We start from the raw sequence: 15,347 nt of genomic DNA on the forward strand, positions 1-15,347 counted from the left end.
CTCTACAATTCAGATATTACACTGCCTGCTGAAAACTTGGAAATTTAATTGTAACATGTAAAGTCAATTTGGATCAGCAGGAGAACTTCAAGGGCACCTTTGTCATATTAGGCATGGGAAAGCAAGGCTCCATAATGATACCCCTGCTGGATTAGATTAAAAGACCATTGCATTCTGCCTCCCAAAGTGACCAACCAAAAGCCCCTGGGAAGCCCAAAATCATTGCATAGAGGCAAGAGTCCTCCTTTGCTGTTGATTTTGAGTGACTGATTTCAGTGCCATGCTGCCTCTGAACCTGGCAAGTGAAGTGGTTCATTTCTATAGTGTTGCTTCAACTGCTGGCAAAAGTAGATGGCTCATACCATCTGAAGTAAAGGTCATATGTTATGCTAAGGTGGTAGCACACACATACACAAAAATCACACTGTCGACTCCTCCTTGCTATTTAAACTTCCATCATCCCTATGATCTCACTTAAAACTGTAAATCCGTTGAAAGGGTTTTGCCTTGGGGCTAGAGGTTGTTGTGGAGCTGTTCCAACAACCCTTTGGTTAACACAAAAGGAGTCATGAGTGGCAAGCCTTATTGCACTAATTAATTAGAAACATGAGCCTTCATGTTGGACCTGCCTTGCCCCCCACTCACCAACTTTTCAATTCTGGAAAATACGCTTCTGTGTGATGCACACAGTAGCTTAGATAGAGTTAATGCACAACAGAATCCACAATGGCTCTTTTTCATCACTATCTGGAGGTTGGCTATGAGTGCTATGTGCTCAGGGGAACAGAGTTGAGATCTAAAGTGATGCTTCAGCAAAAGAATGTATCATGGGCCAAGTACGGTTATAAATCTATATGCTAATAATAGCTCCAAGCGAAACAACAAGCCTACCCATAAGGCTTATTCATTGCTAAGGTTGCTTCCAGACAGACAAGTGTTATATAAAGATTGCACTTCCTCTACCCTACATGCAGAATGGCAAGACTCTTCAGGTAGTCTCACACTTTACAAAAAATGTACATCCTGTTATACATAATCCATACTTTGGTGTGTCATATACAGCTATGTAGGTGGGTAGGTGGCATAACCTTTTATCAGGATGTTTATTTTCAAAACACACACACACACACACACACACACAGGTTTTCATGTTTACCAAAAAGAGCTCCCCCTTCCTTAGCTGCTACTGTGCTAATAATTTTTAAGCTAACTGCAATGGCACCAACCAGAAAAGCAGTGAGATCCTTTTCAATTTATTTAACATTTTGCACTACGTAGTTTAATTACATAGTATAATTACACAAATATAGATTTAAAATATGGGTGAAGATGTTATTCTGACTTTAAAAAAAATAACATTACTAAAAATGGCACAGTCTACGTACTGAAAAGTAGAGACCTGGGAATATAATCCGCTCAGCTGCCTGAATGATCACCACCGACATTGTTTGCACCTGTCTTCTCCAATCTGGTGCTGTGCAGATGTTCAGCTCCAGCTGCCACACTCAATATGGCCTGTGGTCATCACGCAAGATGTAGACCAAAACATCTGGCAGGGAAGGTTGGTCCTACACTGATTGGCAATGGGTTTCCAGGGTTTCAAAAAGGATTTTTCCAAGCCCTACCTAGAGATATAAGGGACTGAAGCTGAGAGCTTCTGCATGCAAAGGGTGTACTCTATCACTGATCTACAACCATATTCCTTCAAAAAGACAGAAGAGCATTTCAACTTAGCACTGCATCTACAGATATTGCACTATGTTCTGTTCCTTCCAAAAAAAAGTGATTATCCCCAAAAAAGTTTCAAAAGAGGTGAAAGTACCATGGGGAGAATACAAGATAACACATTTATGATGACACTGTGTAGATATCTTGTAACAGTACAAAGAACGAAGAGTGACAATTCAAGAGGAAACATCTAATGTGAAAGCACCCTAACGAAGCTGTTCCACAATCCACAAAAAAGATATGTAAACATCTCTTACGTTTTCTCTAATGAGCAGTCATATTTAAATATTTCTGATAAAGTCTGTGAACCAGAGACGAGGAGTACTTGAGCAACTGGAAAAGGAAAAAGAAAAAGAAAACATTTTGATATATTGGGTACAAGCATATATATAATGAGTTATTTAGGTACAATTGATTTAAAAGTAGATAGAAGGGAGTCCCCAGGAATTTTTCCAAGGAGGGAAAAGAAAATACTCCAAATAAATAGACAAACATAACTAGCATCAGAGAACAGGTCAACAATTTCTGGCAGCGCTGGTGACTCTGCAATGGCAAGGCCTAGTTAGATCTGGTCCCTGAGCAACCTATATGTCAGGTCTACCCCCCTGTTGTTTCTCAATGAGTAAACATGGCATCCAGGGAACTTCCTTCCACTCACTGCTGAAAGTCTTAGTTCTATGCCTAGCTGCCTTCACCTCCTCTAGCTTTTAACTGTATTCCTCCTACAATCAGTTTCACAGTCCACTCACAACTTAAAAAACACAGCCTCCTCCCTCCTTTCAACAAAATGGGTGTAACAAGTCTGGGCTGCTTTGTAGGGCTGGTGTACCCCATACTATCTCAACCATAGTCCTGCCCCCTGCAATATAGCTATTAACATTGATTGACTTTATCAGCACTGGCATTAGCAGAGTAATTTTTAAAATATTTACAAACTCACTTCATATAAAATGTTATTTTATTATTATATCTGTGATAGAAAAATCATGAACTCCTTCTTTGCTGTTATCTTTTGTTCTTGGGCTGGCACACTTGTCCCAAATCACAGCTACCTTAAAATCTTGTATAATCAAATTGTTTTCTATGGAGCAGCAATCACTTATTTACCAGGGAAGACCAACAGAAGAAGCTTAACAATAAATCAAGAGTTTTGCCTTCTCTTGCCTTACCTTTGACTAATTGGTTAGGTCTCCTTCCTTAAATTTCATTGGCTACACTGGCGGAGGAAGAGGAGTGCGGGGGGAGCACACTGCCCCCAGCAGCGCGATCCCAGTAGTGTGCCATTGCGGCTGCCCCCCCCCCCACTGGGCACCACGCCCCTGTAAGCGGTGCGCCACGCCCCCCTGCCTGCTCTCCGCCCCCCAGTGCTGGAGCATGAAGCTCCGCCACTGATTGGCTAGTATTTCTTTTTTCTTCTTTGTAAAGTTTGTGATTATTATTTCATTTTATAATGTGTATAAAATAGAGAGAACAACTATAACACCAGATGAAAATTAAAACATGAAAAACAAAACTACAGTGGTACCTTGGGTTAAGTACTTAATTCGTTCCGGAGGTCCATACTTAACCTGAAACTGTTCTAATCCTGAAGCACCACTTTAGCTAATGGGGCCTCCTGCTGCTGCTATGCCGCCGGAGCCCGATTTCTGTTCTCATCCTGAAGCACTATTTCTGGGTTAGCGGAGTCTGTAACCTGAAGCGTATGTAACCCGAGGTACCACTGTATAAAATAGGCATGTGGACTGAGTAGTTGTACATAAGTTAAAATAACAAAGTCCAATAAATGCTATCAACTTCATCAGATCATCAACTATAGTTCCACATTTGCCATGCTAGTGACAAGGGACATCTTGAAAATATTTTTTTCTGCTGAATATGTCATAAAGGAATGCCAAATCATATAAAGAATGTCTGAAGGAGCAGGTAAGGTTTTCACAAACAAATGAGGAGAATAGTGCCTGCACAGTCTAACTTGTCCGTCAAATTCTAAAATGCCAGAAACTTACTATGTTTTTACTTTTTAAAAATGAAAGCCAGGAATATGTCGATTAAGGCTCATTGGGTGAACAGGCTATCCCCTTTATCTTCCTGCAGATACCCATGCATAGAGCCCACATAAATGAAGAGGTTATGCCACAGATAATTGTATTACTTAATTATTTATTCTGTTTATGCTGCTCTTTTCAGTGGAGTTTCCAAAGAGCTGATAACATGGGTCACGTTTCTCTTGCATGACAATTAGTCTTCAGTCTTCTATAGCAACTTTTTCCTAATGTAGTTTAAATAGTTGAATGCGTACACACAAATGCTCTAATCTTGTCAACACAAGATTTGGGATTCAGGGCTGTTTTCAGGAAGTGGCCTTCATCTTGGTGCCAGACAATTAAGACCATCTTCCCCAATCTTGCACACGCAAGAAAAGACTGGCAAGTGTGACATGATAAAATAGTAGCCAGGCTTACACCAACCACAAACAACAGCCAACCTCTCTTCCTTTTTCCAACATCCAACCACAGCAATCCATAACACACTTTCAAAGCTTCCTCTTTCAGAACCAACATGGCTTTATCCTCCCTCCGCCCAAGCACAGTAATGAAAAATCAGGCCACATATATCCTCACAGATTCCATACAACAAAACATGCCAGGTGTTGTAGGTAAAATATGAAGAAAACTTGCCTTTTCCAACTAGATCAGCCGCCTTAAGGTGACAAGAGCAGTTCATGACGTCTTCCTTCACATTCTCACAAAGAATTTTTTGGGTATTCACATCTATCACTTTGCAAGTGAATGGCCCTTCAGAATTTCCAACTGCAGTTACAGAAATCTAAAGGAATGAGAAAATTGTTAAGCTATCAACCTCTTAGATGATAGTCTGGAGGAACTTCCAAGAGAATCAGAGTTAAACTCTCAGGGTAAATGTTGATAGGCTACTTAAAGATGAGATAAAAAGTGAATGGCAAGAAACAATTGAAAATATACTGCCAACTTTTAACTGGCTGAATAGCAGGAGCTGCTGCAATCTGCCCAACTCCATTCACCACACCCAATGATTCCTACTGGGAAGCCATGAGATTTATACAGAACGATTCTCCCACTTCCTTCTCTCCCTAGAATGATGATGATTTGTTACACATGTAGACCATGTTTTATGCAAACCAGAATTCATACCAACCAGTGTTTGTAAATCTGCTTCAAACCTTAGCTTCAATATACGGTCAAGAAGATTCCTGGTTTGCATTAACCATAAACTATATCAGTATGTCTAAATGATGACTAACAATAGAAAGAGAAGAGAGAAATAGTTTCACAGACAGGAGGCTGGCTCTCACTTTGTCACCCATAAGGATGCTGAAGAGCCAACATTATGGGAGAATACAGTCATACCTCAGGTTACAGATGCTTCAGGTTGCGTGTTTTCGGGTTACGGACGTGCCGAAACCCAGAAGTACCAGAACAGGTTAATTCCAGGTTTCAGCGCTTTGCACATGCACAGAAGCTCTGAATCGCAACCTGCACGTGCGCAGACGCAGCGCTGCGGGTTGTGAACGTGCCTCCCATATGGATCACGTTTGCAACCCAAGCATCCACTATAATACTACCAAGAGAAGCCAGAATAGCGTGTGTTTCTTTTTTGTCCCACTGAGTGAAATTGGCTTCTCTCTACTTTCCCTACACACTGCAGCAATCAATGATTTAGGCAGACTGTCCACCCGGGCACGTGAGAGTACTTCAAGAGATTAACAAATCCTGTTTTAAAGTATGTCCGTATTCTTTCTACATCAGTGCAACCCTTCAGAGGTAGAGCATGGTTACAGGAATCCATATCCAGCATAAGGAAACTATTAACCTCTTCACATTATAGCAACATGATCTAAAACCATTCCAAGCAGAAAGCGGGGAGAATCAGAAGACATCACCATTGCTCTAACAAGGATTCACCTGGAGCCATAACTGGAGCCACCCAAGGAAGTTGGGTTAGGGGGTCCCAATCCTGCTGGGTGCATGCAAACTGACACAGTGCGATCTGCAAGTATGGGAGGCTGGGATTCTGCCAGTATGCCAAATACATTGGATTCATTATGTAGGATGAATTGCTTGTCTAAAGAGATGGTTTGCAGAGAATGTCAAACATGGAAGCTTGGGCCAGGTACATGCTTTTGTGTACATAAAAATAAATTTGTTTACCCAGGTTCGCCCACCCCTTTGTTACACCAGGAGAAAGGTATAAGCAGCATAGCATTGGGCTATTATGTTTCAGTCAGACCAGAGTACTGAAAGAGCTCAGCACTGCCAAGTTAAATTCTCTCATTTGTAAAAACAATGTATTAAGTAGTGCAGTTATACTATAAATGAAATGAAAATGATGTTTAACATACCTCACCTCTGTAATGCTTAGATGTGTAGATTTTCAGGCATTTATCTGTTCCATATGGAATGCTTGTCCAGTTCATTATATTATTTGAAACTGGGCATTCCCCTTTTAAAGTGCAGCTGAAGAAAAGTCCAAATATATGCATGAGAGAAATAGAGAAATCTCTTTCAATTATATATAAAAATATGCATTATTTGTATCTCCTAGCCAAACTGTGGCCACCTTGACTGGACATTTCTAAAGTGCCTTCTCAGCTCTTAATAGGCTGAGAAATCATGTTCCAGATATTTAGCTTTAAAAAAGATACATCAAACAATGAACATCTATTCCATCATTTCCTTTCAATCAATTTGTTCCACCCTGTTGGCTAACTATGCAAATTTCCGGGAGATAGAACTGATTAACCTAATCAGATTTTCTCACTTTATTGTTGCTTCATTTCTGTCTTTAAAACCATAAAAAACCAGTCACACCCATTGATTCTTTCTCATGGCTTGTGATGCCATTGTCCCTCGAAGCCACATATCCAAGAGTAGATATGAGTTTTGGAGAGTCGGTGTTAAAGAACATTTATTTACATTATTTTCCTTAGGACCACTCTATGACTTTTTCAATCTTCTGAGAATATATCATTATGGTCTTTCTCAAATTTCAAATTAAAAATAGGGTATGCGAATTTAGCGCAACTATCCAAATAACTTCTTCCTGCTAACTATAATTATAACCACAATTATAGATGTCCTTTTAAGAAGAGTCTTACTGCATGCTAGCTTTAATTGCTAAAACACTAATTTCTTATTTACTGCTTGGCTACTGGCTTGTCACTATTGTGTCTTATCACTCTTTTTTGCTCAAACTTTATAAAAAGATAATTTTAAAGCAAATAAATAATTGTTATGGTCTTCTTGTTGTTTTAGAATTTCAAAGTTATTTGGCACCAGGATTCTGTCTTAGCCCAGTTAGAATACTAACACAAACATCCTGGGAAGGTTAAGAGAGAAACTTGAGTTGCCTTTACATTAATATTATTAGTAAGTGTCGTTATAGGAAGAGTCACTGCAGACTTAAAACTGACCCAAGATGGCTTTGTAAAAACAACTGTGGATACAGCCTCAAGGTATCAAGAATTAAAAAATACCAATAATGAAGCATTTATTCATATGAGCCTAAGAAGCAAAAATACATACTTGTTATATGAATAACACCATCCACAGTGGGGGTCCATGGCAGTTAAACATTCTTTACAGGAAATATACTTGCTACAATTGGCAACCTTTGTTCTCCAGATCTAAAATAGAAAGGGAGAAAAAATCACTCTTGCATGTTTCTAGTAAACATTTTCAAAAACGTAAAATAATTTCCATAAAGCCAGGAAATAGAAAGAAAAGCAAATCAGTAACTTAAAGAAAAAAAGGAATTCAAAGTAGTTTCTTACAATATTGCAACAACCTTCTGCTGTTCATGTCACTTCAAGTTAACCTTCTATGGATCCATCACACCACTTTGATAATTTGGGGGTGTATAGGAAGAGATCATTTGCAAACTGGACCTGTGACAAGACCTTTGCCAGCTGTGCTCACTTGTACTTAAATTCAGAGCCAACAGGGTGGCATAGGACTTCAAAAATAATTTGCATGCAGATTCCCTGCCTGTTACAGCCTTTGTCTCTAAACTTCCGTTTCTAGGAAAGGCTGCTGAATGTGTGGTTGCCCTTCAGCACTTTAAAACCACCAACTTTCTGCACAACTGTTAACGTGGTTTTTGGTCTGGAAGGAGTGTGGTCTCTCATAACCATTTCTGCCTGGCTGGAGATTGCTACGGGCAACTCCACTCCACTATTAATCCTATTAAATCCTGCTGCAAATCTTTGATGCTAAAGTGTGTTCTTGGCAAGGCCATTGTGGGCTCTTCCACTCTGGAGTTTAATGTGGATTTGAAGCTGCTTCTCTCTGTCTCTCACTTTTGCAGTGTATATACAGCGTCCTCATCCAAGTGGCAGCCTGCACCTCCCATTGCTAAATTAAGTTTATTTTCTGTCTTGTTCTAGCTGGGTCCCAGGCTGCAAGTAGCCTTCCAGATAACCATGGCTATTGCAGACCGAGAGCTGCAAATTCCATAGCCAATCCAAGGTCCAATTCCAGACAAGCAGTGATTTTAACAGAGTTGAGGGGCAACCCAAGGTCCAGGTAAGCAGACGGTCAGGATCAGGTGCAAGAAACAGTGTTGCTTAGCAAGCCATTGTTCCAGCAGTTCTCTCAGCCTTGCACTGAGGCTCTTAAACCAGAGGCACCAGAATCCCACCCTAGGCACAGCTGCAGCCACTCAAGACATCCTTCTCCTGAGGAGGGTGCTACACCTGAGTAGTCCTTTGCTCTTTTCAACCAATCACTCTTCTTGACTATGAGGAGACAGCTGGTGGCGACATAATATTTGCCAATCTGTGGATAATGCAATAGCAGAAGAAAATGCAATACAAAAATGTGGATCCTCTGAAGCTTATCATGTGGGAAGCGTCATTGCTTTTAACATGTGATGACATTTCACTAGATGGTTTCTATTGGCACGTTTACTTCTTCCATTTTGTTTCCATCAGTCCCAAAGACATGTTCATGGCATTTTTATTTTTAACCCAGCTGTTTTTCACAGAGCAGCTATGTTAAAATATATAAATTGCCCTTGCACGTAGATGGCAAAGGAAAAGATAGGACAGGAAGTAGGAGTCTTTCATATGAATGATTCCTAATCTTATCTGGCTTTACTTTTTAAAAGTACAATTCTGTACTTTTGCGCAATTCTGGAAAAACTTATATTCCAGATTTGTACTTTTTTTAAAAAAAAAAAGTGCATACACAGGCAAGCAAATAACTTCACACATATCCACAATGGACCTCAGGGGAGTAATAATATTTGAGGGAAGGAGACAACACTACATAGTACACCTACATGCATCCTAACAAGTACCACCCACTAATGTGCACAAGAAAGGAGATGGTTTTCGGAGCCGTAAGATTGAAAGTACCTGTGTGGATAAAAGTGCCCGAACAAGCACATGCAAGAGTGAGCCATGTATGCATTAATGCCCTAATCTGAACAGAGACTGAAAGGAGTTCTCTTGTAATAAGGAAATCTCATGTGTGGTGATTACTCATCATCCATCCAAATATTCCTCACAAGGGCTTACCGATGCTTCCTGAATTCAATGGATAAATGAGAGATGCTGAGAGAGAGATCATATGAAGGTGTGCACTTTGATGCCATCAACAAGTTTTCTCTTGTTTCCATCAACTCAGCTCTGAAAAGTCCCTGCACTCACGTAAGACAATGTAAGTCAGTTACGCAACTGCGAACACTAAGAAAATGATGTGATAGCTAATCTCTAAAGTTACACAGAACTAATCAAGTCAGTTGCATAGTTTAGAATCTCTGTTGACTAGAAATCACACCTACTCATATTCAGGGTCGTGTTCTACAACCCAAAAGTAAAGTAGGTTGCTGGACTTCAGTTAACAAGGACTTTGCCAGATGACTGAAAGCCAACTTCAGAAGTACTATTTGTGCTGACTGCTGCTCTTAGCTCACCTTGTTACCAGATGGTAGATAGATGTAATCTTTATTCACAGGGTCAAGTTCAAGTTTGCGAAAAATTGGTGTTTCTTCTTCAATTTCATATAAAATGTCTGGGCAATTTGCTTTCATGTTTTCATCAAGAATAACCTAAAAGCACAGGAAACAAAAAGAACCACTATCATGTTATCATGGGCAAATTTATCTGCCCTATTTGAATACACTATGGTTCCTCTATTCCTCCCCATCATCAGCTATTTGGAACAGATTTTTTTGGGGGGGACGACGACATGTTTGGGTGGAGGAGGTGGAAGCAGAAGTCCCACTGTGCAAGCAGAACCTCAAATGAACAGGTAAGAAGCAAACTGCATGGATAATTTAACAAATACTCTTACCTGGAAAGAGAACATGTTCTTTTACTATTATCTCAAGAAAGATACAAGGACCTATTTTGAATGCACATTCAGTGACTAATGATCAGGATTTGTATGTTTTCGATTTGGTCAGCTATTCTTTACAAATACAACATTTAAAATGTTGATTGCACAGGGTTTTAAAACCATGCAGGCAGCCTCCATGAACAGAAGAGCTTCCCATTCATGGAGTGGTCTCGACTGTGTACAGGTAATGTGTTGGAAGCAGAATGTCTGGACTGCATGCCTCCATTTCTCCTCACATGTTTGGTTTCTCGGCTGCTTTGTATAGCTATATTAGCCCTATTTGGGCTAATAAGCAATAAATAAATAAATACATACATACATACATACATACATACAATAAAACAGTGTAAGATGACAGCAATAAAAGCTTTTCAAAAAGCTAGACAAAGTAAACAGCCTAAAAACTTATTTTGAAATTACATTATTTAAGTTATCTCACTGAAAACCAATCCAACGAAATGTTGAATAAAGGCCAACATATATTTTTGTTGGGGAGAAGGCATTGTTTAATTACGTAGAAAGCCACTGAACTTGGGGGGAAAGGAACCATCTTTCAAATATTATACAAGAAGAGAAGTTACAGTCGTACCTTGGAAGTCGAACAGAATCTGTTCCGGAAGTCCGTTCAACTTCCAAAACGTTGGGAAACCAAAGCACAGCTTCTGATTGGCTGCAGGAAGCTCCTGCAGCCAGTCAGAAGCTGTGGAAGCCCCATTGGAAGTTCGGCTTCCAAAAATAGTTTGCAAACTGGAAGAGTCACTTTCGGGTTTACAATGTTCAGGAGTCAAAACGTTCGAGAACTAAGCTGTTCAAAAACCAAGGTAGGACTGTATTTGCCAATATAGCAACTATTTAGCACTTTTACATGCAAAATGCCAAGAAGCTTCTATCAACTAATGCAACAACGAGTCATCAGTTAAACCATGAAACAAACCATAAGCCACGTACTTTCAGCAACTGTCCATTTCTTGTTCCCAAAAACAAAACAATCTTGTTCAAAACCACAGTGGCATAAACTGACACCAAATCAGAGTGGCTCAGCAAAGTTGCATTGTTGATTGGCCAAGCTATCTTGTTCTGAAAAATCAAATACAGAAGCAAAATATGAGTATCCATCATTTTATCAAATATGAACTTATTATTTTCAAGCTACCTTAACTATAACTTGCTGCTGAAAGCTTCTTTATGGGAGTCAGCGTTGCACTTAAGGCAGGGCTCCACACAGTATTATTGCAAAACTTTGGCAGCTTATGGGTCGGTATAGATACAATGCTAGACCACGGTTTAGTATTACGAGAATGATTCTAGCCTTCTCCTGAACTCACGTGACCACCCCAATACGGCCCTAAAGTGAAGTTTGGAAGCTTCCAATTTTCTCCTATCAGGATGAGAAATAATAATATCTTAGGTGTAAATGTCATGTTTTAAAGCATGAGTATGAATCAGGAGACCAGAGAAAAACCAGGAAACAAACAGCATGTATTACTTGAACACTGGAAGCATTCATACAGATAACAGCTGTGCCTTCTGGCAAACTTCTCATCAGTCATGAGTTTAGCTGTTCCTTAACTGTACAACTACAGCAGCATGTTCTTTAGTCAATATTTACTGGGAACCTAGCTAAAGATTACATGTTGGAAGCTACAGGAAAGAGTGTAACACAAGGAGGAATAAATAATTTTATTTATACATACATACATACATACATACATACCCTGCCCATCTGGCTGGGTTTCCCCAGCTACTCAGGGTGGCTTCCAACAAAATATTAAAAATACATTAAAACATCAGCCATTAACAACTTCCCTGAACAGGGCTGCCTTCAGATGTATTCTGAAAGTCAGGCAGTTGTTTATTTCCTTGACATCTGATGGGAGGGTGTTCCACAGGGCGGGTGGCAATACCTAGAAGGCCCTCTGCCTGGTTCCCTGTAACTTGGCTTCTCGCAGTGAGTGAACCACCAGAAGGCCCTCAGTGCTGGACCTCATCGCTGAGCGATGGGGGTGGAGACCAGTTTAATTAAATCAGTTAATCATTGCAAACACAAATAAACAATTAGGTGGGGACCTGAACTATAAAATCAGGAAAATGTAAAGGCCAAAAACCAAAGAAATGAAAAACTGTGCTGCAATTCGATATTTTTAAAAGGATATTAAAAAATTGCGACAATACGCACTTATTTAACTGGGCATGATGGGCCCCATTCAGACATCATGATCTTTGCTTTAGAAGCTATGATATGCAGGAACTTAATACTCTCTCATGCATCCCTTTTCTCCCATTTCACCCCTCCTTTAGCACCAGCTGGTAAACAGGCCAGGAAGTCACAGTTAATCATAGCTTCCTTTTATGTCCAAACTGATAGCTATGATTAACAGCTTTCAAACAAGCCAGGATTTGGAAGCAAATGTTGGGAGCCATTAACCATAGTTCCCTGGTTCAAACTGAATGTAACACGAAGCTGTGGTTAACTAGGCTTGCTGGCTTGTGTGCCTGCTCATGTGACGGGAAGAGCAAAGGAACCTACAAGAGTTAACCATCTGAAGACAGTAAAATCTTCAATCCAAGAGAGTTTATGCAAATCAAGGGGACCACATGTTTTTCAAAGGGGACCCTTTAGGAAAAAAGTGTTGTTTAATAATTATTTATTAATTAAATTTCAATCACATTCCTACTTTCCAAAGGAGCCAAAGTGCAGCATACAGCAAAACGGAATACATTCAGAAACGATCAAATATCCTTACAGGTAAATAATTTCAAGGTTGTCAGGAACAATATATTTCAGCAATCAAATGCCTGGGTGAATAGAAATGTTTTTAAATTCCACCTAACAGTAAAGAGAGAGTACAGGAAATTGAATTCAGTCGACTTTCCCCTCTGTCATATATACTCAATTTCTTTTAAAGTGGCTCAACTCAAAACAACACAAACACAAAACCCTAATATATATCAAATGATGCTATACTATACACACAAACATCGTGATCCATTTATACAATATTTACAAAAAGATGTATGATGGATTATCATGTTTGTGAGTACATAAAACACTGTTTTATTTAGGTTCATGGGTATGTTTGTGTTTTGGATGCTGAAGAAAAAACTCTTATACGTAGATTTAACACAAAATATAATTTGATGTTTTGCCACTCAATCTCCCATATTATTGAAGCTCCAGGCATTAATTACATGTGTGCATGAAGTTGTGCTGTACTTCGAGAAAATATATGCTGCTATTGCAGCATCTGCCAATGCTGTTTGTGGTCTAAAGTGTTAGGGGCATGGAATGCTGAGCGATCAACATATGTGGTTTGTCAGTTCTCACCCCTGTACAAAGTTTCACAACCACTTTTAAACAAGACAGGAAAACAACGTTGTAACACCAAAAAAGAAAGAAAAAGTTTTGCCGTCTTATCCAAAGAGGAAGTGCTTCAATATTCCTTTGTTTTTCCATAAAGCAGGAGAACACAATGTGGTCCATTATATACGGCATATCTACAAAAGGTGGGGGGAAGAGTGTGACTACACCAGGCTTCCTCAAACTCGGCCCTTCAAATGTTTTTGTCCTACAACTCCCATGATCCCTAGCTAGCAGGACTAGTGGTCAGGGATGATGGGAACTGTAGTCTCAAAACATCTGGAGGGCTGAGGTTGAGGAAGCCTGGACTACACCATCAGCAACACTTGTTGACAGAAATTAACATCCAAGAAACCTAAGCATCTATGGCCTAAACTACACATAGTGATGGCAGACGCAGGGCGTTGACACTGGTGAGATAATTTGGCTCTGCACAGCTGTCTTTTATTTATCCAGCCTTCCCAACTGCATGCTTTTTTGGACTGTGATTCCCATCAGCCCCAGCCACCACAGCCATGGAGAGGGGTTCTTATTTTAATTAGGCATTTTTGATCACCGTTAATGTGGCATCCCAAGGTGGTGTACGAGAGATATAAAGCATTAAGCAATTTATATCATTAATACATTAAAGTTTAAATACAGAAACAATCCAGGGCAGAACTTTAATTCCTTGTCCTCACTACAACCCAGGTGGGAATTGGAGGGGTGTGTGTGTGTTGCAGTAAGAAGAAAAGTCCCACTGGTGTCAATGGGACTACACTGCATGACAAATGTCACACTTAGTTAAAAGAGGTATGCTTTAAAGCAGTGTTTTCTTCAACCTAATCCCCAGATGTGGTTGGACTAAAATTCTCACCACCCACAGCCAGCTTAATACAATTACTGCTTTGTATTATTGTAATTTATTTGACTTATTTCTCACTTACTACAGAGACAATTTACAAAGATTAAGAACCAAGAAGAATTCCACAAAACAAAAACAATGTGTTCAATAAAACCATTTCAATAACCCATACAAAAAAATACCCACAGAAAAGAACCCACCCTCCTAACCTTCCTTCTTCAGAGGGGAAAACAGGAGAAGGGCCTCAAGTGAATATTGAATGGTCCAGAGGCACTCCCACAAAGGTACCGTATTTTTCACTCTATAAGACGCACCAGACCACAAGACGCACCTAGTTTTGGGAGAAGGAAAACAAGAAAAAATATATTCTGAATCTCAGAAGCCAGAACAGCAAGAGGGATCGCTGCAATCCCTCTTGCTGTTCTGGCTTCTGGGATAGCTGCGCAGCCTGCATTCGCTCCATAAGACGCACACACATTTCCCCTTACTTTTTTAGGAGGGAAAATGTGAGCCTTATAGAGAAAAAATACGGTATGTATAGATGAAAACCAGCACTTTGAATTGGGCCCAGAAAGATATAGGAAGACAATGAAGCTGTGCCAACACCAGTGTTTTAAGATGGGCTCACCTCGATCCTCTTAACAGTTAAGTGGCTGCATTCTGCACCAGCTGCAGTTTGCAAGCCATCTCCAAAAGAAAGCTCCACATAAATTGCACTGCAGTAATCCAATACGGTGGTACCTCAGATTAAGAACTTAATTTGTTCTGGAGGTCTGTTCTTAACCTCAAACTGTTCTTAACCTGAGGTACAACTTTAGCTAATGGGGCCTCCTGCTGCTGCTGCACCGCTGTTGCACAATTTCTGTTCTCATCCTGAAGCAAAGTTCTTAACCCGAGGTACTATTTCTGGGTTAGCAGAGTCTGTAACCTGAAGCATATGTAACCTGAAGTGTATGTAACCTGAGGTACCACTGTATTGAGGCTGTGAGAGCATTCATAGATTACTGTGGCCAAATTATCCCTGTCCACAAAGGGTTAT

General features: G+C 39.9%; 1 protein-coding gene across 1 annotated transcript in view; it reads right to left on the reverse strand.

The window, feature by feature from the left end:
- Positions 1-15,347, reverse strand: part of PLXNC1 (plexin C1) — a 60,610-nt gene that overhangs the window by 33,001 nt on the left and 12,262 nt on the right. Inside the window, exons 2-7 of the mRNA XM_083462984.1 lie at positions 11,055-11,183; positions 9,682-9,816; positions 7,290-7,390; positions 6,107-6,221; positions 4,407-4,554; positions 1,986-2,061 (exon numbers count right to left, since the gene is read on the reverse strand). Coding sequence (XP_083319110.1) covers positions 1,986-2,061; positions 4,407-4,554; positions 6,107-6,221; positions 7,290-7,390; positions 9,682-9,816; positions 11,055-11,183 — 704 coding nt within the window. The remainder of the gene's footprint in view (positions 1-1,985; positions 2,062-4,406; positions 4,555-6,106; positions 6,222-7,289; positions 7,391-9,681; positions 9,817-11,054; positions 11,184-15,347) is intronic.

The sequence above is a fragment of the Podarcis liolepis genome, assembly GCF_965112155.1.
Source record: "Podarcis liolepis genome assembly, chromosome: 10".
NCBI classification, from domain to species: Eukaryota; Metazoa; Chordata; class Lepidosauria; order Squamata; family Lacertidae; genus Podarcis; species Podarcis liolepis.